Below are 25,455 nucleotides of genomic sequence, written 5' to 3'. Positions count from 1 at the left end.
CTTTTTCCCTAATGTATTTTTTGAAGCAAATCCCAGACGTTCCATTTAATCTTAAAACATAATTTTAATAGAACATTACACATGTTAAACTGCAGTAGGAACACAAAGGATGGAATTAATAACTCTGGTGAGGATATAAACCTCACCAGAGTTATTTCTGGATGAGAAAGCCTTCACAGAGAAAGTGGTATTTAACGGAGTCTGGAAGAATAGCTTGTCAGGCAAAGAAGAACATTCTAGAAATGATGAAGAGCACATGTAAAATGAAATCCAGAAGAGGGGGTTCTTATGGAAAACCTGTTAAATTTGGTATAACTGGAACAAGGAGGTCGAGAATAGGTTGGACGAGGGAAAGGAAATTTGGTTGAAGAGGTACATGTGTGTAAAGGTGGATAGGTTGGACTGGGGTCAGATGTGATAAGGCCAGAATGTATGGACTGTTTTTACACCTTGCTTTCAGAAATAAGGAGTACAAAGGGAAGAGTGCTATTCAGGATGAGAGCTGCTAATAGGCCACTCAGTTCTTTTAAGACAAGCCCACTGGTAAGTAGCTGTCAGGAGTAAATACTCTTTGCTTTGTTTCTGTCTTTTCTCTGATTATAAGTCAATTAATGACTTTTTATAAATCGTCAGAGCTGTCTTTTAGGTTTACATTGCAGATTAACCTGGTTAGATTATCTTGGTTCTTGCTTACCCCAAATCTTGTTTTTATCTTACTCTTCTTCCAATTTCCACCTCACAAAGGGGGTCACTTTTTTTCTAGCAACTTGTGTGATTCTATATGCCTTGAGGAGCCTGGCCTTAATTTAAAACCGATAAACAGAATATTTTACGGACACCTCTCTTTGTTGGCACAAAAATCCGCTTTACCCTCCGTGTTCACCCATCATCAGTGCTGATTTCCCTATCCCCTTCCTTCTTTGCGCTGGTAGTTCTTTTTAACACCTTTAAGGACTTCATATTACATTAACTCCATACATAATAAAGCATATCTCTGAGCGAACACAGTAAATTTCCAAATTAACTTCGTATGCTCTTCAATTTTACTCCAACATTAATACGAGGTATTAACAAGGATTAGAATTGGATCAGGTGAACCTTCTCATCTGGTCTTAGCGATACACACTTGGAGGACATGAGAAGCTCATTAAGGTTGGAAACTTTGCCTCTTTCTGCTTCAAATGGGGGCTTGCTCCTCATTCCTATCCCCTGAGGTGCCTGTAACGAAGAAAGTGAGAGAAGGAAAAACACTGAAAATGGGCTCTTTTCCGCCCTTCAAAATGCAGCAAACAGCGTTCCAGATCTCAGGATATCTTCGCCGATTCACCCTGCGGATAAGGACCTATTTAGGGAGTCAGACGAGAGTCCTTTGGGTTGAGAAACAGTCACCAACTGGGCAACGATCACTCACTTGGGGCAGACACCATAAGCAGATCGGAAAGGTCCGGGTACATGCGGTCTTCTTGCAACTGACGGTCGATGAGCCGCCCCGCATTTTCCAAAGCTTCCTGCAGGGCTGCGGCCGACGTGGAGGCCGGCATTACCGAGCCCAGCAAAGAAGACGGCATATCGAAAATCGGAGACAACAGCGACCGGAGAAAGTCAAAAAGCGAGAAGAAATAAGAGACAAATCCAAGACGCTAGGTCAGCCCCAAAGCTTAGGGCGCGCGCGCCAAACAAGCGCCCCGGCGCCAGTGCATGACGCACTTCTGGTTCATGGGGCGGGGAATTTGAAGCCAGTTTTTCGGCTCTGGGAAGAGGAAGCTGTTAGAGGGGGCTGGACGTTGAGGGTGGAGCTAGTGAGCGGGAGGTGCTTCGAAGTGGGCTGGCTGGTTGTTCTGGGCGCGAGGGGGAGATCGGTGGTGGGAGTGGAGGAAGGGAGGGAAGGAGGGAGGAAGGGGAAAGGGGAGGGACTGGGGAAGGGGAGAGATGGGACGGGGTCGGTAGGGGTGGGGAGGAGGAGGGAGCGGGGTCAGGGAGGGTGGGAGCCGGTTGGTGCGGGGGCAGCGCAGGCTGCTCGGGTTCTGGTGGGTTTAGCGCGCGCTTGGATCTGAGTGCCTCGAGCTTCGGGGATCGGAAACCGGCAACTGCAACTATTTTGAGTATGCGTGCCAATTTGGTGCTGCAAATAACTTGTCTTCTGAGAGTGGATAGGAGTTGGTAGATGTTTGTTAGAAAAAGTTTACATATAAACCAGAATTTCACTAGAAATATGGGCTTCGGTGTAAATTAAAATTCATCAAGTTTTCTATTTCTGTGTCGTTACCACTTGACTTTGTGGTACGTTACTGTGAAAAATTATGTTTATGGAATCTTCACAGCGTGCAGGGACCTGATGCCTTGCTTTATTTCCCATTTCAGAGGGGAAGCAGGTGGTTCTTATTCACTGCTTCATCCCCAGCACATAGTAGAGGGACTGGTATAGAGTAGGCCACCTAATATATCATCTTCTACAGCAACTGAATTCTGAATTTGTGTCAGGCATTGTACCTGTGCAGGGAATATCAAACTGAAACAGCATTCCTCTTCTCCAGGTGCTTTATGCAGGGACACACAGGCAAAAAAAAAAAAAAACAGTGTGCATAACCATATTTTGTCTATGGGGTATGTATTAACTGCAGTAAAAGGGTAAGAGAAATGAGTGAGGAGAGGCAGGATGGGCTTCATTTCATGCAGAAGGCAGCTGGAGTGGTTAAAACAAAGCAGTAGTCTTCAAAGAGCAGTCCTTATTTAGAATACTTAGAACTAGTCCTTATTTAGAATCTCACCTAAGTTACATCCGATTATATTCATAGTTTAGCAAATCAATAGCTGAATTGCTCTGAAGTGGTCTTTTGCTATTTGAATTGCTTTTTACTGCCTCAAATAAAGGGTTGACTAAATTTCTGAATATTAAAAATACTGTGATATTACAGATCTATACATATAATTTAAGACTTCATAGCAAGTATACCAAGAAAAATTAGATTTGTATTACCGGTAGATAAATAGGCAGAGGGGTCGCCAGTTGTCAATTTTCTTTTATTTGGTAGACTACAGATTGAAAACTGACAGTCTGTCACAGGGTTGGTTTGTTTTTAATTTGAGACAAAAAAAAATACAATAGAAAGTTTTCACCTCTACAAATTGGATATTTAACAATACTGGTCTAATGGTCCTGCACACAGCAACAGCATTTCCAAGGGTCTTAAGTCCAAGACCCTCCATTCATTTACATTTTGCAATGGCTGCTTTTCAGCTGCAACTGTTGAGTTGAATAGTTGGTACACAGACCACGTGGACTCAAAGCCTCAGATATTTACCATCCAGCCCTTTATGTGAAAATTTTGCTGAAGCCGTCTCAAGAATAAAGATTCTAAAACTTTTGATACCTTTAAAAATTATTAAGGAGGGCTTCCCTGGGGGCACAGTGGTTGAGAGTCCACCTGCCGATGCAGGGAACATGGGTTCGTGCCCTGGTCCCGGAGGATCCCACACGCCACGGAGCGGCTGGGCCCATGAGCCATGGCCGCTCAGCCTGTGCGTCCGGAGCCTGTGCTCCGCAACGGGAGAGGCCACAACAGTGAGAGGCCCGCGTACCGCAAAAAAAAAAAAAAAATTAAGGAGTCTAAAGAGCTTTGGGTTTTGTGTGGATTGTTGATAAAAAGTTAATCAGTCGATCTAAAAAAGAAATGGAAAATTTTATTTGTGCCAAGCTGAGGATTATAACCCGAAACAGCATCTCAGAAAGCTCTAAGGACTGTTCAGCTCATTAGAAGTCAAAACACAGTTATATAAGTTTTTCGAAACAGAGGGCTGTACATTAAATGACGTATTACTGACAGTTTACACAGTCCAGATCTAACCATCATCTTTGTCACTTTCAAGATCAAGAAGGAACATTATCTTTTAGGGAGTTGTCTTGTTGATGCTAGGAGAATGTTGCTCTTTATGGTTGAGCAGGTATTTCCGCTGATGGAGGAGGTTTGGTTGACACAAAATGCATATACACAATGTACAGTAGAGGGGAGAGAGGAGGTCAAAAGGCAGAGAAATGTTTTTGTGTTTGAATTTTTCTTGTGATAAAATATGAATTTTATTTCACAGGGTTATTTTTGTTAATAATTGCTAATATCTCATAAAAATGAGAAATTAAAAAAATAACTTATTTAAAAGAATAAGCCTAATCCTCGTTAATATAAATAACACATATTTTATGAAAAATCGCCATAGTTTCTAAAACTAAACCATTAGAAGAATGCTGTTATTTTACATTTTTGCAGATCTCTTAAATGTTTGGCTAAATAAGAGATAACCAGGTTTCATATCTCATGTTGTTACTTGTTTAGTTGAAGTACACGAAGAAAGGGGGGCCTCACAGAGTTATGTAGCTGGAAAAGGGAGTATTTTAATAACCTTTTTAGACACTTGTGAATATTCTCTGACAGCATACCAAAACTTAACAAATGGTAGTGTCTTAGTGGTTAGTTGTGACGTGGAGTTTGAAACCATCTTTAGAATTCTGAGGATTAAGCGTCACCTTGGCAGTAAACGCGTCTTTTTTTTTTTTTTTTTTGGCTGCATTGGGTCTTCCTTTCTGTGCGCGGGCTTTCTCTGGTTGCAGCGAGTGGGGGCTACTCTTCGTTGAAGTGCGCAGTCTGCTCATTGCAGTGGCTTCTCTTGTTGTGGAGCACGGGCTCTAGGCACGTGGGCTTCAGTAGGTGTGGCGCGTGGGCTCAGTAGTTGTGGCTCGCGGGCTCTAGAGCGCAGGCTCAGTAGCTGTGGCACACGGGCTTAGTTGCTCAGTGGCATGTGGGGTCTTCCAAGACCAGGGCTCGAACCGATGTTCCCTAAATTGGCAGGCGGATTTTTAACCGCTGCGCCACTAGGGAAGGCCCGGTAAGTGCGTCTTACAAAGTAAAAAGTGTTACAGAAACTCCAGCTAATATTCCCCTTCCCATGGGTTCAATTTGAAGCCAGCTTCTGTGGCGCTTATACACCGCCAGCCCGCTAGGGCGGCGCTGCTTAGGAGGCCTCTTTCCCTCCGCGGAAGGCGTCGCTCTTGGCCTTGGCGGCGAGGCTGACGCTCGGAGGCGATACTTCCTGCCTGGTTTGCCGCTGGTCTTTAGCAGCTGTTTGGGCTGTGGGTGTTGCTGGTTCCGTGGCGGGTGGCAGACCATGGAGCGCCCCGGACCCAGCGGCGGTGGGTTCAGTGAGGCGAGCGCCGGCGGGGTGGGTCGGGCAGGCCGGCGGCGCTGGGGGCGCCGCACTAACAAGGCCTTTTCTCTTTTCTCTTTTCTCTTGTCCCAGTGACAGACTCAGACGCATCAGGACCGGACCCGCAGCTGGCGGTCACCATGGGCTTCACGGGGTTCGGTGAGTGACTGCCCTAGGCATGGTCCCGTTTCATTTTGCAGAGATTTTAAGAGCCGCAGGTTGGGAGGGGGGCCCGAGCTGTCACCTGTGTTCCGCCCCTTCCGCAGTGCTAAGTTCTCATTACTTTAGCTCTAATGTGTTTATCTTGCAATTTTTAGACACAGTCTTCCCCATCCGTTTTCTAACTCCTGCCTATCTCTTGGGACCAGCTCAGGTGACACTTATGAGAAGGCTAGTGAGAAAGAAAGATTGCTTTGTGACCCACGCGGTGGAGGGTGTTGGTTGATGGAGGGAGTTGTCTCTTTGCGTCCTGAGACTGAGCGCTAACCACTGACTGTGGTCTGTAATAAGGTGGCCCTTTTGGCAACAAATGGGCCATTAGGTGATGTTATAATAGTAAATCTTTTATTTTATTAAGTTATAGTTGATTTATAATGTCATGTTAGTTTTAGGTGTACAGCACAGTGATTCAGTTATATATATTCACTTATATATGTATATTCTTTAACTTTTTAGGTTATTACAAAATATTGAGTATAGTTCCCTGTGCTACACAGTAGGTCCTTGTAGGTTAGTAAGTCTTTTTTGATTCCAGTTTTTCTACTCCAGAATCTTCATTTCAGTCTCTCTTTTGTTCATTCATACATTCATTTATTCTGGTAACGTCTTGAGCCACAAAACATATTTACTATCTCCTAGGTGGTCATGGCTACAAAAGTACTGTATACTTCTGTAGTATTTTGGTATTAGTATTTTGTTTCAGTTCTTTTAAATAGCTTTCTCCCTAATTTCAAAATGAGCACATGTAAATAGCAGGAAAATATAAAGAACCCAATAAATAAGAAGGAAGAAAGTAAAATCATTCATAATTTCATGATCTAGAAATCAAGACTTAAAAGTTAGTTTGTTTTCCAGTTTTTCCTGTTGTAAGATCGTATATATGTACAGTTTTATATTATTCTTAATTATATAGAATTTGTTTAATTCTTAATATTTTGAGTAAAATGCTTTTCCAAAACATGATTTTTAATGGTTGAATAGTAGATAGAAGTGCTATAATTTGTAATATTTTTAACTTTATCCCACAGTTTCTTTTATCAGTAATACTAAAATAAACATTTTTATAAATAACTCTTTTATCTCCTTTTGTAAAAGTAGTTTTATGCATATTTCCATAGGGTAGATCTAAAAGAGGGACTAATTTGATAAAAAATACAGATATTAAAAAGTAACAAAAAATTGGGCATATAGCTTTTAAAGCTTCTTGATATATATTGTCATAGTGCTGTTCAGAAAGGTGGTTTCAGTTTATAACAAAGTCAGTAGTGTGTAAGAAAGCCATTTTTACCATATTCTGACAAACACAGAATAGGTATTATTATTAAAAAAAAAAAGGCAGTAAAAGCAAATACAACACTGCTTCTAAGCAGATTCAGGTTGTCAGAATGTCAGTTCCTTGTGGTTTCCTTATTTCCTTATTGGCTGTCTGGTGGGAGTTTCTTAGCTCTTTTAGATACCTGCATTACTTGTCTTCTTGCCCCCTTCATCTTCAAAGGAACTGCAGCTCTTCTCAAGTTTCAGGTCTCTCTGACTTCTGCTATATCTATTCTGCATCTTCGCATGTAAGGGCTCCTGTGATTAGATTGGGCTGGCCAGGATAATCTCCCAGTTTTTAAGTCCATAACCTTAATTAATCTGCAGAGTCCCTTTTACCCTGTAATGTAATATATTCACAGGTTTCAGGGATTAGGATATGAACATTCTCTATTCTGCCTAGCACACCAGTGTTGTAGTTTCAAGGAGTAGGGTCTAGATGAATTACAGGAGGATGGGAAAGTTGGCTGGTTAATGTTATTTAGCGATGAGATTGTAATTAAAAACTCCCTGGGAAGTAAACTCTTTCTTCATTGATATTTTATGGTTATTTTGTAGCCCTACTATAAATTAGGTAGACTTAAGTGGTTATTGGTCAGTCAGTAAGTATTTATTTAGTACCTAAAGTTTGGCCAACTTAGTTCAGGAAAATCATAGTCTGCTACTTATTTCTGTTTTAGGGAAAAAAGCTCGCACATTTGATTTGGAAGCAATGTTTGAACAAACTCGAAGAACAGCAGTGGAAAGAAGTCGGAAAACACTGGGTAAGAAGTTCAGTTACTTGCTCTTTTATAGGATTAAATACTGTATCCAGCTTACACCAGTGTCCTACCAGTTATAAAATTATAAGACTGAAAAAAATTTCAAAATTGTTAAAAGACCATATGTGCTGGTTCCTTTGGAAGCAGATGCTTTTTTGTCTTTGTTTTTTTAAACACGATCAAAGTTGCATCTAAACAGGTTAAGAAGGTCTGAGAGCTAAAATCTTTTAGTACTGTGAGCTATGAACAAACAAGGATTCAAAATTAATTTATAAGAATCAGAATAGTGGTTTCTTTATTACCTCTTCTCCCCCCCTCTATCTGATTCTCATTTCATTTTTTTCTTTCCTGCTTACAGCGGAACCAGTATTTGGAAGGCTGGGCGAGAGGTGGCTCTCAGAGCTGTGTACACCACTGACCGTTGACCCAGACAGTATAGAAAATTGAGACATACAGTGAATGTGGCTGCTGCTGTTGAATCTCTGCATTAATAAGTTGTATCAGACATTTAATGAAGGCCTTAACTTCCAGACTGTGTGGTTTGATACCAGGTGGTTAGCAATTCTAGATACCACCTCAGGGTCTTAGAAGGAGACTGACTCCTCTACTGCTATCTTTAGATCTGATTCAGATCATTCTTACACTAGAGAAAGGATAGATGTAACCTGATAGAGCAGAAGGGGCTAGAAGCCAGAGACAGGACTCCTGGAAAAATTTAAGTGAATGTTATTCCAGCACTTGTCATTGTTGGTTTTAAAATGATAAATTATATAGCAGTAATATCTCATATTTGGGAAGTGCAGTTGACATGAAATGTTTTTGGTTTTTGGAAGAATAACAGTTTTTGTTGTGTATGTGTGGTGAAAAGACAGCTAGCTATCTACATATAGTATGTATTTTTTTAAAAAACACTTTCATTTCTACATGCAGTGTAACATAGTAATGAACTCCCGTATACCTATCACACAGATTTAAGTACTGTAACAGTTCATGGCCAGTGTTAGTTCCATTTACTTCTCCTCTCAGATTACTTTGACACAAATCCTAGGTACATTATTTCACCCATAAATATTTTAATATGTCTTTAAGAGATAAGGATTTGGAAAAATCTTAACCAAAATACTGTTACTACACCTAAAAATATTAAATAATTTAATATCATCAAACAATACGTAAAGACATGCTATCTGCAGCATATACACGAATGCGTTATACACTTAATTTTTAAATGTTTTAGTGAACGCTTATACTGTTACAGTGTAACTTTCTTGTATTTACCTTTCAGTGTGTGATACAAAATGCTTTGAATAGGGATTGTCTTATTCCCCTACCTAAGTTTTATAGTCCCCAGTACCATGCCTTCCAAGATAGTTTCTCAATATATATTTGTGAAGACTGAATTGAATTTAAAACTGCAATACTGCCTTTAAAAAAATAAATCCTGCATCTTTGGAGAATGTTTTTAAATGGCATGATGAATAGTAAAGAGTTTGGGATTTGGAGTTGGAGGATGCAGGTTTAAGGGTTAGCCCCACTAGATGAATGACATTGGATGGATTTTCAAATTTCAGATCCTTAATTTCCCCATCAGTTTGGTGTCAATAATAATGAGATCTCTCTTAGAAGATTCTTGAAGGAATTAAGATGTTGGGCAGAGTACTTTTTAAACAGCAGTGTTATAAATATCACTTTTAATTCCTGTCATTTTTCTTAGTGAAGTATGTATGCATTTAGCACCTAAGAGGAATTCCAGTAAAGAGTTATTACATTTTTAAAATTTTGAAAAATTATCTCAAGACCATGTACTCGTATTGATATTTGTGGATGAATTAAATGCATTGAACTTTCTTGATTTAGTGTTACAGTCTTGGATATGGACTGCTGTTTCTACCCCTGATCTAAACACAAGAATCCAAAGTTTGACTTACTTTTCTTAAAAGTTAACAAATTCTGATATGGGCATATTTTATTTAATGATTGGTATTGGAGTCTTTTCCTGGGCTTTGACATCAGACTTGAGGAAAATAAGAACTTTGGTCCCTTTTAATGGCAAGTTTAATTGTCTGTGTATACAGACGTGAAATTTTGGTTGTTAAATGCTCTAACAGAAAGGATGAGTTACTGTAAAACTTCAATAAATATGTGTTATGTAAAATGTCAGGGAATAATGTTTCAAATTTTTTTGTTAATCTTTTACTTTTAAAATAATTAAGTATATGTTTTGGCTGCATTGGGTCTTGGTTGCTGCACACAGGCTTTCTCTAGTTGCAGTGTGCAAGCTTTTCATTGCTGTGGCTTCTCTTGTTGTGGAGCAGGGACCCTAGGAGCGCAGGCTTCAGTAGTTGTGACACGCGGGCTCAGTAGTTGGGGCGTGTGGGCTCTAGAGCACAGCCTCAGTAGTTGTGGCACCCGGGTTTAGTTGCTCCACAGCATGTGGGATCTTCCTGGACCAGGGATCGAACCTGTGTCCCCTGCATTGGCAGGCGGATTCTTAACCACTGTGCCACCAGGCAAGTCCTTGGATCCTTGGCTGTTAACCTAAATGAGAGTTGCATACCTCTGGGGTGCTTTTGCAGAATTGGCTATCCAAAATTGGTAACTATCTGAGAGTAGAGAGTTAACAATAAAATGAGGTACTTGGAAGAATAAAATGAGGTGATGGGGGTAGGTTAATTCACTTTTGTTAAGGGAACATATGGAGCATTTTTACAGTGTTTACAGTGTACTTGGTCCTACGTTCAGTAAAAATATATGAAAATGATCCCCTTGGTCAGGGAGCTACAGTTTATTGAATTATGTTTCATTTTGGTTTGTCCTCAGTCAACAATGAGGAAAAAAATTTTTTTTTCCTCAAAAATGTCTTTTTTTTCTTCTTTTATGAAGCAGCAGGTGACAGCAGAAGCCTCTCTGAATAGAAAATCCTTACTATTGTTAAATAAAAGTTAAATTTTAAATTAAAAAGTTAGATCTTCACCAGGATGGGGCAAATAGCTTGAAGTATTCATCCTCTGGGAAGGAACTCTAGTTAGGTGGGTGGGTCATAGTTTCCAGATAGTCTGGTGACAAGTAAGCAATAAAGGGCTGTACTTTATGGCCCATTGGAGAGACAGGCAAGCTCACTGTTTTATAAGGTAGGTGGTAGTCGTTGGATAATTTTACAGTCTCTAGAAAGTCTGGTCACATCAAGGAAAGTTGCAGTTGTGGAGCCTCAATTCACTGCTTTGAGGCTTAATAGCTCTATTCTCTGCCTTAGATTTGTCAACTATAAAGTGAGGATAGTAGTATCTACTTCAACTGTATTGTATAATTGAAATTTGCTAGGATAGTAGAACTTAAATGTTATTACCCCCCCCCAAAAAAGGTAAATATGTGGGGTGATGGTTGTGTTCATTGACTCCATGGGGAGAATTCTATCACAATGTATTTTTGTACCAAATCATCACATTGTGCACTTTACATATCTCACAGTTTTATTTGTCAATTTTACTCCAATAAAGGTGAAGAAAAAAAGTTTCTACTTCAGGGATTGTTATGAAGATTAAAGGAGTTAATTTTTTTAACATCTTTATTGGAGTATAATTGCTTTACAATGGTGTGTTAGTTTCTGCTTTATAACAAAGTGAGTCAGCCATACATATACATATATCCCCATATCTCCTCCCTCTTTTCGTCTCCCTCGCACCCTCCCTAGACCACCCCTCTAGGTGGTCACAGAGCACCGAGCTGATCTCTGTGTGCTATGCAGCTGCTTCCCACTAGGTATCTGTTTTACATTTGGTAGTATATATAAGTCCATGTCATTCTCTCACTTCGTCCCAACTTACCCTTTCCCCTCATGTCCTCAAGTCCATTCTCTACGTCTGCGTTAAAGGAGTTAATTTACAGGAAGTGCTTAAAACAATACCTAGTACATAGCATAGTAAGCTCCATGTATTGCTATTATTTTTGTTAAATTAAGGTTGATATTAAGATGCTAATGGTTACTTTCAAAGAAGTCATAGAAGACCTAATAAAAAATTGCTTAAATAAGAAAGGTTTAGTATTGCACTATGACAAGAACTCTGGAGTGGGGCTGTTCTGTCTTCTGCGTCCTGATATGAAGGACATGAAGTTTTTCCCCCTTTTTTCTGCTTTGCCAGCTTTAGAGTGTTGGCTTGTCCTAAGCAGACTGTCCTCAGGTCTCAAAATTTTGTCAGCTAAATTTTGTTACATGCAGGTGACCACCTCCACAGGCTGAAAGGAGACTTTTGTGTAACACTTTTTAGGAGCAAGAAAACCTTTCTCAAATGTACCTTCAGCTGACTTCCCCTCACATGTTATTAGCCGGTATTAGCGTGGCACATCAGTTGCAAAAACAGCCATTGCAAGAGCACTATGGTTGACCTGGAATCAAACTTCAGCCCTCCTGGGCAGGGAGGGGCCCAGCAGCTCCTGAAACACAGTGTTGATTCTTACCTAGGGAGAACTGTGGTTTTCTTAGCAAGGAGAAAGCAAGAAGTGGCCGTTGTGTAGGTGGCTAATAATGTGTGCCTTAGTATCGTTTCCTGATTAGGGTCAGAACTGCCCCTAAGACCTGAGCCTACAGTCCAAGTGTGGCCTTCCCTGCTTCACTCTCCAATCCCCCCTCACCGTAGAGGGAATGGAGGGAATGTCTGGAGAAGCAGGATGAAGGTAGGAGCCCAGCAGGCTCACTCTTAAATTTGGGCATTATCCTTCTCTTATTGTTTTCAGCCTCCTCCAGCATCAGAGTGCCAAATTGTTAACTCCTAACCCAGCCCAGTGGAGAGCACAAAAAAATTAACCTGAGCTATGCCTTACCTCTTCCTGGAGAGTTTTATCTTCCATGTTTGAAACAAAAGACTAGTTGTTGACACTAGTTGCTGCCTATCTCCTTGTTACTCATCCTCTACATCCTAGAAACAAAAGACCTAAAGAGTACAACATTCCAATTAATAAGTGCCCTTTGATACCACTTAACTTTGGGTGTATTATTCTTCATTATTAACTTAAGAAATAAATGTTAAAGATTATCTCGGGTTATTGCGGATGGTGGCAATTGAGAACAAGCCTTATTCATATAATTAATTTCCTTCCTATGTGCTTCCCGCCCCAATTGTTGAGTGAGATTATCAGAGGAGAAAGATTAGATTTCCTTGGATAAATTTTTTTTGTCTTTCCAAGGTAAACAACTCTGGAAACTAAATGTAATTCAGCTTTCCTCATAATTTTAGTAGGAAGTCTCTGACCAAAAATCCAGTTTGGGAAATTCATAAAGGAATGAAGTACTGAATTTTTGGTTTAAAACATTAAAAGTAAAAGGTGAGATTACCTAAAATCTTACCTTTGAATACTTTCTTCTGGTCACTTGCCACATCTTTTTACATAGTACAGTCATGGTTCATATACTGTTCACGTGTTAATTTTGCTTAGCATATCTGTTTATATTTTCTCAGATTTGTACATTTTCCATTACTATTTTTTTTTTTTTTGGCTGTGCTGTGTGGCTTGTAGGATCTTAGTTCCCTGACCAGGGATTGAACTCAGGCCACTGCAGTGAAAGCACTGAGTCTTAACCACTGGACTGCCAGGAATTTCTCTTCTATCACTATTTTTATTGGCTGTATTTCATATTATGTTGATACACAGTAAACTTCAATTATTTTCTCAGTGTTGGGCATTTAGATTGATAATTTTTTTGCTGTTACTGGTAACATGTCTATGTTACATCTTTGTAACTATGTTAATTTATAGTGTTTTAAATAATAACAAATTTTGAAGCCTAACTGTTGAAAAAATTTTATAATCTTTTCAGAAGCAAGAGAAAAAGAGGAAGAAATGAACAGAGAGAAAGAATTAAGAAGGCAAAGCGAAGATCTTGAACCAACATCTTCAGGCTCAAATGTGGCCAGAGAGTGCTCTAAATCATCTTCCAGGTGCTTGTCTTTCTCAAAAGAATGCTTTTAAACTACCTTTTTCTAGGCGTTCATAACACAATTTAGGCAAAGTTCCTGATACTAAAAGCTTGCATAATTTCTCCCATTTCAGGCAATTGTGTATGTCTAGGATCAGGAAAAAGTCATTTGTCACATTGTAAATCAATTGACTTTTTCTAAAGTATTCCAGATGTAGTATTAAAATCTATGCCTTTTGACTGCAGAGCATAACTATGTAAAGTTGGAAAGATGTTGACAAGTTTTTTATTTTTTTCATGTTTATTTTGTCATTTACATCTTTTGTCCCTTTCCCCAGACTCTGCATTCATAACCTTTTTTGGTAGGATCCTTTATGGAAATAGATAATAAGAAAGAATATAAATAAAGGCACATTATAAAGTTTATCGACTTAGAGGAGAAAGCAGCCATTAAAATTACTTTAAATTGAAATTTAATACTATGTAACTTAATTACTAAGAACTTTAAACAATATAAATAGGTATATAGATATCAAATCTGGGTAGAATAATATGAGAATTCTAATGTTGTTTATATATATATATATATATATATATATTTTTTTTTTTTTTTTTTTTTTTTTTTTTTGCGGTATGCGGGCCTCTCACTGTTGTGGCCTCTCCCATTGCGGAGCACAGGCTCCGGACGTGCAGGCTCAGCGGCCATGGCTCATGGGCCCAGCCGCTCTGCGGCATGTGGGATCTTCCCGGACCGGGGCACGAACCCGTGTCCCCTGCATCGGCAGGCGGACTCTCAACCACTGTGCCACCAGGGAATAATCAAATTGGTTACATAAACTATTCATGGCAAATTTCACCAGTGGATTTCATTATTTCCTCTTTTTACAGTAGAAAAACATAAAATATCTAAATACACAAAATATCACTTATACTATGTAATTTCATTTTTTGTTCACCCAGAAGGTGCATTCTTTGGTATCTCAGTCTAGGCTCTTGAGCAGAATATCTCTCCATAAGAGTGTTGGTTAGGGCTTCCCTGGTGGCGCAATGGTTGAGAGTCCGCCCGCCGATGCAGGGGACACAGGTTCGTTCCCCGGTCTGGGAAGATCCCACATGCCGCGGAGCGGCTGGGTCTGTGCGCCATGGCCGCTGAGCCTGCGCATCCGGAGCCTGTGCTCCGCAACGGAAGAGGCCACAGCAGTGAGAAGCCCACGTACTGCAAAAAAAAAAAAAGAGTGTTGGTTAGTCTTTTCTATAGCTTCTCTTTGCGGAGGGAGGGTATATCTATATGGGACTACAAGTCTGGTTCTCCCTTTTCATAGACGACACGTAAATGAATGGGCTTATCTGTGTTCAGTAAATCTTTAAAAAACAAACACTGGGCCAAAGTTTACCAACCCCTGCTATAGAGTGTCCTTTCTTTACATTAGTCAAAAAATTCAGTTTAGCATTATCTATGGTTTTATATCAGTTATCAGTCTCACAATGTCCTTGGGTTTCAATATGATAGGAAAAAAAACCCTTTTTCCTAAGAGGAACATTTAGTATTTACCTTTAGTTTCTTACTTTTGGGATGATTTAAGATGTCAAAAAACTACTGTTGTGTTTTTGGAAATTTATCTTATTGCTAAGGTTTTGACAAACAAATGATTCCATTAATTGAAAATTGTAAAAATTTCAGTAGTTTCATTGATTCTGTTTCTTCTGCAATACTAACTTTAAAGTCCAAAGATAAAGAACGTGCAGTATTGGTATTGAGAATAAATTTTATTGATATAACAAAACCCAGCATTACTTTTGTCATTAGTGATTAAAATTACAGAACTACTGTTGAGATTATAATTACAGATCTTCTTGACTTATGATGGGGTTATGTCCAGATAAACCCATCATAAATTGCAAATATTATAAGTTGAAAATGCATTTAATACACCTAACCTACTGAATATCAAAGCTTAGCCTAGTCTACCTTAAACATGCTTGGAACACTTATATTAGCCTACATCTGGGCAAAACCATAGAACACAAAGCCTATTTTATAATAAAGTATTGGCTATCTCATGTAATTTATTAAATACTATACTAAAGTGAAAAGCAGAATGGTTGTATGGGTACAGAATGGTTGTAGGTGTACTGATTGTTTACCCTGATGATTGCGTGGCTGACTAGGAGCTGTGGCTTGCTGCCACTGCGCAGCATCATGAGAGAGTTTGGTACCGTTTATCGCCAGTCCTGGAAAAGATCAAAATTCAGTGCATGGTTTCTACTGAATGCGTATTGCTTTCACACCATTGTAGAGCTGAAAAATCGTTAAGTCTAAATTGTAAGTGGGGACCATCTATATCAAATATAAAGATAGAAATGATCATCAAGAAAAATAAAATAATACAACTTTATTACAGTATTTTGTTGATCAAAAGAATGGAAGTTTACTTATCCCTGTTTCAGAAGGCCTTGAATGAATAATCCATGGCAGATGAATAAGCCTGTCAGAAGCTTAACTGAGACTATATTAATATCAGATATATTTTATGTAGAGTTTCTATCTCTGTTATAGGAGTCTTTAAGCTATTTCTGCTTAAGCATTGAATCATGTTACTATGAAATAATTTCACTGTGGCTAAATTAAATTTGAAGTCCGTTTTAAAAAAATAGCCATTTTAAGAACATCTTTAGGGACTTCCCTGGTGGCGCAGTGGTATGGAATCCACCTGCCAATGCAGGGACACGGGTTCGAGCCCTGGTCCGGGAAGATCCCACATGCCCTGGAGCAACTAAGCCCGTGCTCCACAACTACTAAGCCTGGGCTCTAGAGCCCGCGAGCCACAACTACGGAAGCCCACGTGCCTAGAGCCCGTGCTCCATAACAAAAGAAGCCACCGCAGTGAGAAGCTGGCGCACCGCAACGAAGAGTAGCCCCCGCTCGCCACAACTAGAGAAAGCCCGCGTGCAGCAACAAAGACCCAGCGCAGCCCAAAATAAATAAATTAAAAAAAGAACATCTTTATTCACTACAAGTTGTAGTCCAAGATATTTTCTTTCTTTTTTTTAAATTAATTTTATTTATTTATTTTTTGGCTGTGTTGGGTCTTTGTTGCTGCACGCGGGCTTTCTCTAGTTGCGGCGAGCGGGGGGCTACTCTTCGTTGCGGTGCGCGGGCTTCTCCTTGCGGTGGCTTCTCTTGTTGCGGAGCACGGGCTCTAGGTGCGTGGGCTTCAGTAGTTGTGGCACGTGGGCCCTAGAGCGCAGGCTCAGTAGTTGTGGTGCACGGGCTTAGTTGCTGTGCAGTATGTGGGATCTTCCCGGATCAGGGCTCGAATCCGTGTCCCCTGCATCAGCAGGCGGACTCTCAACCACTGCGCCACCAGGGAAGCCCGACAAAAAATTTTTGTTATGGAGTTTGTCATACATATAAAACTTTAGATATCCTTCACTTAAAGTAAAGAGAACAATGAAACAAACATCCAGCATGTGAGACAATTGTAGAGCTTTATCAGTGCTTTGAAATTCTACTCTTTTGCTCCACAAGGGAAACCTTCCTTGTATTTATCTTTCCCTCCTCTTTTTAATAATTTTATTATATATGAGTGTATTCCTAAATGCATGTTGTTTTGTATGATTTCTATTTTATATAGATGTCATTAATGCTGTAATGAATGTATTCTTCCAATTTGCTTTTTTTATTCAACAAGAGGTTTTTCACATTCGTGTTGACAAGTGAATCTATAGTTCATTTCATTTTCAGTGCATTTTAGTTTTCCACTTAGAAATATATTACAGTTTATCCATTGTCTAGTCAATTTAGGTTGCTGTTTTTCTATACTATTATAAAATATGCTTTTAGAGATCTCCTTATAGCTATCCTCTGTTTTACTGTACAAAAGTTTCTTTAGAGTATATACCTAGTAGTGGACTTGCTAGGTCTTTGAGTAAGTACACATTTATCTTTAGATTTGGCTCAGTTGTTTTCTAAAGAGTTTGTACCCACTTACTTTCCCACCAGCAGAGTGTAAGAGTTCCCGTTGCTCCACATCCTCATCAACACTTGTTACTGTTAGACATTTTTATTTGTGCCAATCTGATTGTTGTGAGGTGGTATCCTTATAGTGTTCATTTGCATTTTGATGATTACCAGCGTGGTTGTACATCATCATTTCTAAAGTTTATTGGTCATATATTTTTTCTTCTGAAGATATAGTAAGAACTATGTCTTCTGCAAGATTTTCTGTCAGGTTCCTTGTGTTCTCCCCTTAATTGGTGGTTTACTATTACTATTTTTTTGTTTTTCAGTGGTATTTTTTAAAAAAATAAGTTTCAAATGTTAATATATTCTCATTTTAACCTTTTCTTTTGTGATGTGTGTTTTTGTGTTTTGTTTAAGAAATGAGTCCTTACTCTGAGGACATAAAGATAACTTTCTATATTTTTATCTAAAGTTTTTAAGTTTTGTTTTCCATATTTAGGTCTTAAATCAACATAGGATTAATTTTTTGTGGATAATGTAAAGATGTTGTTCATTTTTATTTTTTGCTCCATATGAATAATCAATTTCCCCAGCCCCTTTATTTTTAATTAAAAAAAATTTAGTAGAGTTTTTTTTAGAGCAGTTTTAGGTTCACAACAAAATTGAGCCGAAGGTACAGAGAGTTTTCCATATATCACCTGGCCCAGTACATGCATAGCCTCCTCCATTATCAACAGCCCCCACCAGAGTGGTATATTTGTTACAGTTGGTGAACCTACACTGACACATCTTCATCACTCAGAATCCAGAGTTTACATGAGGGTTCACTCTTTGATGTTGTACCTTCTGTCAGTTTGCACAAATTTGTAATGATGTTTATCCACCACTATGGTATCAATCAGAGTAGTTTCACTGCCTTCACCATCCTCTGTGTTCCACCTCTTCATCCCTCCCTCCCCACAAACCCTTAGCAACCACTGATCTTTTAAATTTTTATCGAAGTAGGGTATACACATTACAAAGTCAAACATTATAAAGTCTCATTTCTCCCTGCTCATGATTCTTGCTTCCCAGAGGAAATGATTAAAAATTTTTTTAACATTTTTTTCCTTCAATTTACCTCTGTATTTCTAAATGTTTTCTTTTACTATGGTGTCTTGATTTTTTGAATTGGGGCAAAAATGTTTTTAACATAAGAATTTCCATTTTAAACAATTTAAAGTATACAGTTTAGAGGCATTAGTAATGTTTATAATGTTGTACAGCCATCATCACTATTTCCAAAAATGTCATCACTCCAAACAGAAACTTTAGCCATTAAGCAGTAATTCCCCTTCTTTCATTGATGAACACTTGGGTTTCCATCTTTTGGGTATTGTAAGTGCAGTGAACACTGACATACAAGTATCTGTTTCAGTCTTTGATTTTAATTCTTTTGGGTATATGCCTACGAGTGAAATTTCTGGGTCATATGGTAATTTTATGTTTAGCTTTTTGAAAAACTGCCAAGCTGTTTTCCACTATGGCTGCCCCATTTTACGTTCCCAGCAGCAACGTGTGAGGGTTCCAATTTCTCCACGTTCTTGCCATCACTTGTTACTTTCCATTTTTTGTTTTGTTTCTATTATAGTCATCCCGGTAGGTGAGAAGTGGTATCTCCTTGTAGTTTTTTTTTTTTTAATATATTTATTTATTTTTGGCTGTGTCAGGTCTTGGTTGCTGCTTGCGGGACCTTTTGTTGCAGCATGCGGGCTTCTCTCTAGTTGTAGTGTGTGGGCTCCAGAGCACATGGGCTCTGTAGTTGGGGCATGTGGGCTCTCTAGGTGTGATGCGTGGGCTTAGTTGTCCCGCCGCGTGTGGGATCCTAGTTCCCCGACCAGGGATTGAACCCACGTCCCCTGCATTGGAAGACAGATTCTTAACCATTGGACCACCAAGGAAGTCCCTCCTTGTAGTTTTTATTTTCATTTCCCTAATGTCTAATGATGTTGAGCATTTTTTGATATGCTTATTGATCATTTGTATATCTTCTTTTGAGAAATGCATATTCAAGTCCTTTGCCCATTTAAAAATTGTGTTGTTTGTATTTCTGTTGTTAAGTTATAGGAATTCTTTATACATTCTGGTTATTAACTCATCAGATATGTGATCTGCAAATATTTTATTCATTCTTTAGATTGTTTTTTTACTTTCTTAATAATATCCTTTGATGCATGAAAGCTTTTAATTTTGGTGAAGTCCAACTTACCTATTTTTTCTTTTTATTGATCTTGTTTTTCATGTCATATCTAAGAAGCCATTGCCAAATTATAGGTCATGAAGATTTCTCCTGCTTTCATCTAAAAAAACATAGCTTTAGCTCTTACATTTTGCTTATTGATCCATTTTGAGTTCATTATGTATATGATGTGAGGTAGGGGTCCAACTTTTTTTGTTTTTGTTTTATTTTTGACCCATCTTGGTGATTCTTTTTTTTTTGTTTTTTTAAATAAATTTATTTTATTTATTTTTGGCTGCATTGGGTCTTTGTTGCTGCACGTGGGCTTTCTCTAGTTGCGGCAAGCGGGGGCTACTCTTCATTGCGGTGCATGGGCTTCTCATTGCAGTGGCTTCTCTTGTTGTGGAGCAAGGGCTCTAGGTGGGCAGGCTGCAGTAGTTGTGGTGCGTGGGCTTCAGTAGTTGTGGCTTGCGGGCTCTAGAGTGCAGGCTCAGTAGTTGTGGCGCACGGGCTTAGTTGCTCCGCGGCATGTGGGATCTTCCCAGACCAGGGCTCGAACCTGCGTCCCCTGCATTGGCAGGCAGATTCTTAACCACTACGCCACCAGGGAAGTCCCATCTTGGTGATTCTAATGTGTAACGTAAGGTGTGATTCCAGAGTAGTTTTCTGTTTTATTTTATGAGTGTTCAGCATTCATTATATGGTGATCATTTTCTTCACTGTTTTTTTTAAAATGCACACTTATTATATATAAGTTACTTATTATAATTTGAATTCAGTTCTGGAATTGGTCTTCTGCTCTCTTGGCTGTATTTCATTTGGTCCTATATATTTTAAGTATGTTTCATGTTAGTTTTTCTCCTTTGTAGCATGTTGAGAGTCTGTTTCACAATGCATACAGATAATTTAAAAAACGTCTACAATGTTGTTAAAATTTGGTTTAGAGAAAGACAGTAATATAAAACTACCCTTTTTATTGGCTTAAAGAAATATTATATGGGTGTAAGTTATCATTCAGAAATCAACTACTGAGAAGAAATACGTCATTTATCCTATGAAAAATAGCTGTAGGATAGTAGAGAAATACTGATATACTCCAGATTTGTAAGGTAGGAATCATTTAGACATTTGCACTTCCTTTTAAGAAAGTAGTACCAGAAACAATGAATTTTGCCTATGAATTTAATGAAATTGTACAACCATACATCTTATTTAATGCCTAGCTAAAATCTCACTTAAAAAGTCAGGTGGAAAAAAAAGTCAGCCGAGGAAAACGTTAGGATTGACTCAACTGTTTTCTCATCGAGTACATATTGTTTATCAGGCTCTGGTTCATATTTGGGTACCACATTGAATCAAGGCATATTTTAAACATGGAATGTATTCTGTTTTCAGTCAGGGACATTTTTGGACATAATTTCATGGACTTTGTTTTTCAGGATATTGAAAATATGTTAAAAATGGTTCATTTTTTTTGGCTTGTGCACATTAGCAGCAAAAAGCCAGAAGCAGAATTAGAAGTTGATACATTCTATCAAGTTTCATGTGGGTATTAGGCCTGCATAATCAGCCATGAAATCTATATGGATCTGTTTAGTTCTCAGTTCAATGATTATTTTTGAACTAGTTAACTGGGTTAAAGCATGGGTGCTAAGGGTTAACATTTCAATTTAGAGCTCTCTGTGGCCTTAATTTTGCATTAAGGAAGTCTGTGACTTGTAACCAGTACAGTCAGAAATTTGTGATCTGATCACAAGAGAGAAAATTTGGGAGCATGAATACTTTAATACAAATTTATTCAGTAATTCAAGTATTTATTGAACATCTTCTGTGGGTTAGGCACTGCTTTAAAAATTGGGGGTATAGCATTTAACAAGTCAGATGAGATCTCAGCTCATATTGCTGTGGGGACATTTGGGGGGATGGATAACAGATTACAAACAACTAAATAACTAATCAAACAATATAATTTAACAATGTACATAATAAAGACCATCAAAGTAAGGTAATTAAGGTAATGGTGACTGATGGGGGTGTGTTTGAAAGTTTAGAAAGGGGTGTGTGTCTGAAGGCCTCTTTGAGGAGGTGACATTTGAGGAGAACTGAATGATGAGATAAAGGCCACGTAACAAGTGTTTTAGCAGAGGGAACTGCAAGTGCAAAGACCCTCAGGCTGAACCAAGCTTCAAGTGTTCGGTTATGAAGAAGGCCTGTGGGGCTGGAGCACCTTGAGCTTAACTGTTGAAAAAAAGAGAAATTCTCTTTATGGAGGTTTGCTAGCTCCTGTCTTTGTATAAGGATAACATGTATATGAGTATGTATTCCTTTTAATATCGAACCTAGATGAAAATAAAAAGAAAAATCCCATTTTTTTTCTTCAGTAGATATTGACTGCCTGTGTCAGGCATCATGTAGGTGCTAGAGCCACAGCAATGAACACAACAGACAAATTTCTGCTTTCATTGAGCTTATATTCTACAGATACTTCATTAGAAGGCAGTGACACTTTGAATCCTAGAAAATATTTGATAGATTAATTGATATAATAAGGAATGCAATTTTCCACCTTTTGGGATGGGGTAGGAGGTAGAGGGATGGTGGATGGTGGTGGCTTCGGAATGTATAGAGGTGTTTCATATAGACTTTAATGAGAGTGTTTAATAGTCCTCAGGTGTGTTGGGTAGAAAAACAGTTGAGAATCAATATGATACTCCCTAGGGTAAGGTATCTTTACAATCCAGGACAGCTATCAATATGTTTAACATTCTAGCAACTCAGCAAACTTGGATGAGCACTGAGAAATAATTTGTATTTCAGAAAATATATTGAAACATTTTGACAGTAATATTAACTTTCTTACACGACTGACTTTACTTACTCCTATGGCAAACAGTGACCGTATTCCCATATAGTGAATAGAAGCATTGGTTATCTCAGTAGTTTTCTTTCTTATGGTGTAGTATCTAGTAGTTTTTCTTCCACATTCCAGTTGTTCTGCTGGCTCTTTATGAATGAGGATTATTTAATGGGCCTCTAACATGTAATTGCTCTGAGCTTTTGTCTCTGACTTTATATTTAGGTAAGATAGATAAAAGAAGTTTTTTACTTTCTTTAGGTGAAATAATATTTGAGTCACACATTCAGTGTTTGAATTACAAATTTAAAAACATTTAAAAAACTCAGTTGTTAAAAGGAGAGTCAGGGTTTCCTGAGAAATCAGTATTATCTCCAGAGTACGTTCTTTGTTTCAGCAAAGGCAGTGAGTTTCTGTTTCTGTATTTTCAGGGATACAAGCAGCAGTGAAAGTGAAGCGAGTTCTGAATCTTCTGATGATGAGTTAATTGGCCCCCCTTTACCCCTTAAAATGGCAGAAGAACCAGTTAATCATATGGAGGAAGATATCCTCGGTCCTTTACCTCCACCTCTTGGTGAAGATGTGGAAGAAGAAGAAGAAGAAGAAGAAGAAGAAGATGATGATGATGATTCAGAAGAGGAGGAAGTAAGTATTTCAGTAGTAATTTAAGAATTCATTGGAGTAGTGTCTTTTAGAGTAGTGTAGAGATCAGTTCCCTGCTAGACAGTTTTCATGAATGAGATCAAATAAAAAAAAAAATCTGAGTTTACTACTGACAGCTCCTTGTTGAAAGAACTCTAAAGAATGTATTTCAGGGGCTTCCCTGGTGGCGCAGTGGTTGAGAGTCTGCCTGCCGATGCAGGAGACGTGGGTTCGTGCCCCGGTCCGGGAAGATCCCACATGCCGCAGAGCGGCTGGGCCCGTGAGCCATGGCCGCTGAGCCTGCGCGTCCGGAGCCTGTGCTCCGCAACGGGAGAGGCCACAACAGTGAGAGGCCCGCGTACCGCAAAAAAAAAAAAAAAAGAATGTATTTCAGGAATAAAGAAGCAGAACTCAAAAATAATAAATGGACAGTAGGAAGCAATGTGTTAAAAAGTTAATAAACATTTTGTTAAGTTTATGTAGCCTTGAGTGTAATGTTGATGATGAATAAATCTGGGAAGATTTAAAAATAAAGTGGATCTAATATTACTTTGAACAATAATGTAGAAGATAGGAGAGTGGAATCAGTTCAATCATTTTTTTTTTTTAAGACGATGATGGACTTAAATGTATTTATTTATTTATTTATTTATGGCTGTGTTGGGTCTTCGTTTCTGTGCGAGGGCTTTCTCTAGTTGTGGCAAGCGGGGGCCACTCTTCATCGCGGTGCGCAGGCCTCTCACTATCGCAGCCTCTTTTGTTGCGGAGCACAGGCTGCAGACGCGCAGGCTCAGTAATTGTGGCTCACGGGCCCAGTTGTTCCAGGCATGTGGGATCTTCCCAGACCAGGGCTTGAACCCGTGTCCCCTGCATTAGCAGTCAGATTCTCAACCACTGCGCCACCAGGGAAGCCCCGTTCAATCATTTTGAAGTCATATTATTTGGGCGGAGGCTAGAGATGTTAGTTAATTTTAGATTAACTTAGGTCAAGTTGCAAGTTACAATGTTAAGAGTAAATGCCCAAAAAATAGAAATTGTGTAACCTCCAAAATAGTAAAAGGAAAAACATATAAAGAAAACCATTGATGTACTTTGTATTTTTGATACCTAGGATGGATCATTTTTTTAATACCACCTTTCTCTATGTGACAGATTATTTTCAGTAATAATTATGAGTTGAAACAAATAATAATGGCCAGAAGAGAAACTGACAGCCTTTGCAGATCTGTCAGTGACTTCATCAAAATGGACATTCTTTGCTTATTTGTGTTTACTACACAGTATACCAAATTTGTCATTCTATGTCTATTCATAGTTTATTAAAGAAAGCTTTTCATGCACACATGTGTATGTGTGTGTATGTAAAATTAGGAAAAGAGGAACATAAGGATAAATCAGTCAGTTTCATTAAAAATTTTGTTTTATAATAAATCCCTGAAACTGCAGTGTTGACCATATCATTTTTCTTTTGATGTCAGTCCTAGTGGCTTTTAAATATCTCTGTTCTTAAAACACTTTCACTAAAATTTCTTCTTCCAGAAAATCCATCATTTTCTAATATATTTGGTAAAAACTTCTAAAGTTTCTTCTGTAAAAATCAGAGAAAATGGCTAAATAATGGCATATGTTGTCATTAAATGGCCCATTGCTTTAGAATGTTTCTGATGAAAACAATTGAAGTGTTTAAACATTCCCATTTTGAATTCTTCTGCCGACCTAGTCTACCATCTTTTATCTTTTCCTCCTGGCATTGAAAGTATAGCAGAATGGAAGACTCTTTTTGTTTCTTTGACTTTATAATCATTGTTTATTTTGAACCTACTGTTTAAATGCAAGAACATGAAGTACACCAGGGATTGGAGATATGAAACCACCCTTGAAGTAAGCTTGAATGATTCTGAACCATTACAAATATTATCTGAACATGTGTGTAGCTCAGTATATTTGTGCATGTATGTGGTGCAGATAGTATAACTGGGAGTGCGCCAAACTAACTTCGTGTAGAATGCAATGTTTATTAAAAGATAAGTAATAAAAATATGCTAATTTGAAGCTTACATATGTGTTATCAAAACTCGGCACTAATCATAGCAAAAAACAAAAAAACAAATTTCTAAACTGACAGTTTTAGAATTGCCAGCACCTGGTGATAATAAAAAGTAGTCTCATCTTTAGTTGATTTTATTTTTGTTTTTAAATTCTCTAAAGAAAATGTACCCCCTCATTGGTCTGCAATACTACCACTGAAATGCTCTTGATATGCCATTGAAGAAAGAGCAATCATTCCAAAAAAAGACAGGAAAGGGGAAAAAAGAAGTAGATGAAAATCTTGATAAATAGAGATCACAAAATAAGATGGTAAGCATGAATACAAAT

The 25,455-nt window shown here is 38.4% G+C and overlaps 2 protein-coding genes across 4 annotated transcripts in view; one reads left to right on the top strand and one right to left on the bottom strand.

The window, feature by feature from the left end:
- NUP155 (nucleoporin 155) overlaps window positions 1–1,568 on the bottom strand; it is a gene marked incomplete at its 5' end in the record, with an annotated part of 63,328 nt that extends 61,760 nt beyond the window's left edge. For both annotated transcript variants that reach the window (XM_079703913.1, XM_079703914.1), the window contains one exon: window positions 1,412–1,568. In XM_079703913.1, the coding sequence (XP_079560039.1) occupies window positions 1,412–1,568 (157 nt within the window). The remainder of the gene's footprint in view (window positions 1–1,411) is intronic.
- Window positions 1,569–5,087: 3,519 nt separating this feature from the next.
- WDR70 (WD repeat domain 70) overlaps window positions 5,088–25,455 on the top strand; it is a gene marked incomplete at its 5' end in the record, with an annotated part of 295,937 nt that continues 275,569 nt past the window's right edge. The window contains 5 exons of one of the 2 annotated variants that reach the window (XM_079703924.1): window positions 5,088–5,182; window positions 5,290–5,355; window positions 7,410–7,493; window positions 13,303–13,423; window positions 22,869–23,082. In XM_079703924.1, the coding sequence (XP_079560050.1) occupies window positions 5,158–5,182; window positions 5,290–5,355; window positions 7,410–7,493; window positions 13,303–13,423; window positions 22,869–23,082 (510 nt within the window). The remainder of the gene's footprint in view (window positions 5,183–5,289; window positions 5,356–7,409; window positions 7,494–13,302; window positions 13,424–22,868; window positions 23,083–25,455) is intronic. The other variant, XM_079703925.1, reaches the window with a different exon arrangement.

The sequence above is a fragment of the Hyperoodon ampullatus genome (assembly GCF_949752795.1).
Source record: "Hyperoodon ampullatus genome assembly, chromosome: 4".
NCBI lineage: Eukaryota > Metazoa > Chordata > Mammalia > Artiodactyla > Ziphiidae > Hyperoodon > Hyperoodon ampullatus.
This window is presented reverse-complemented; position numbering and strand designations above follow the sequence as displayed.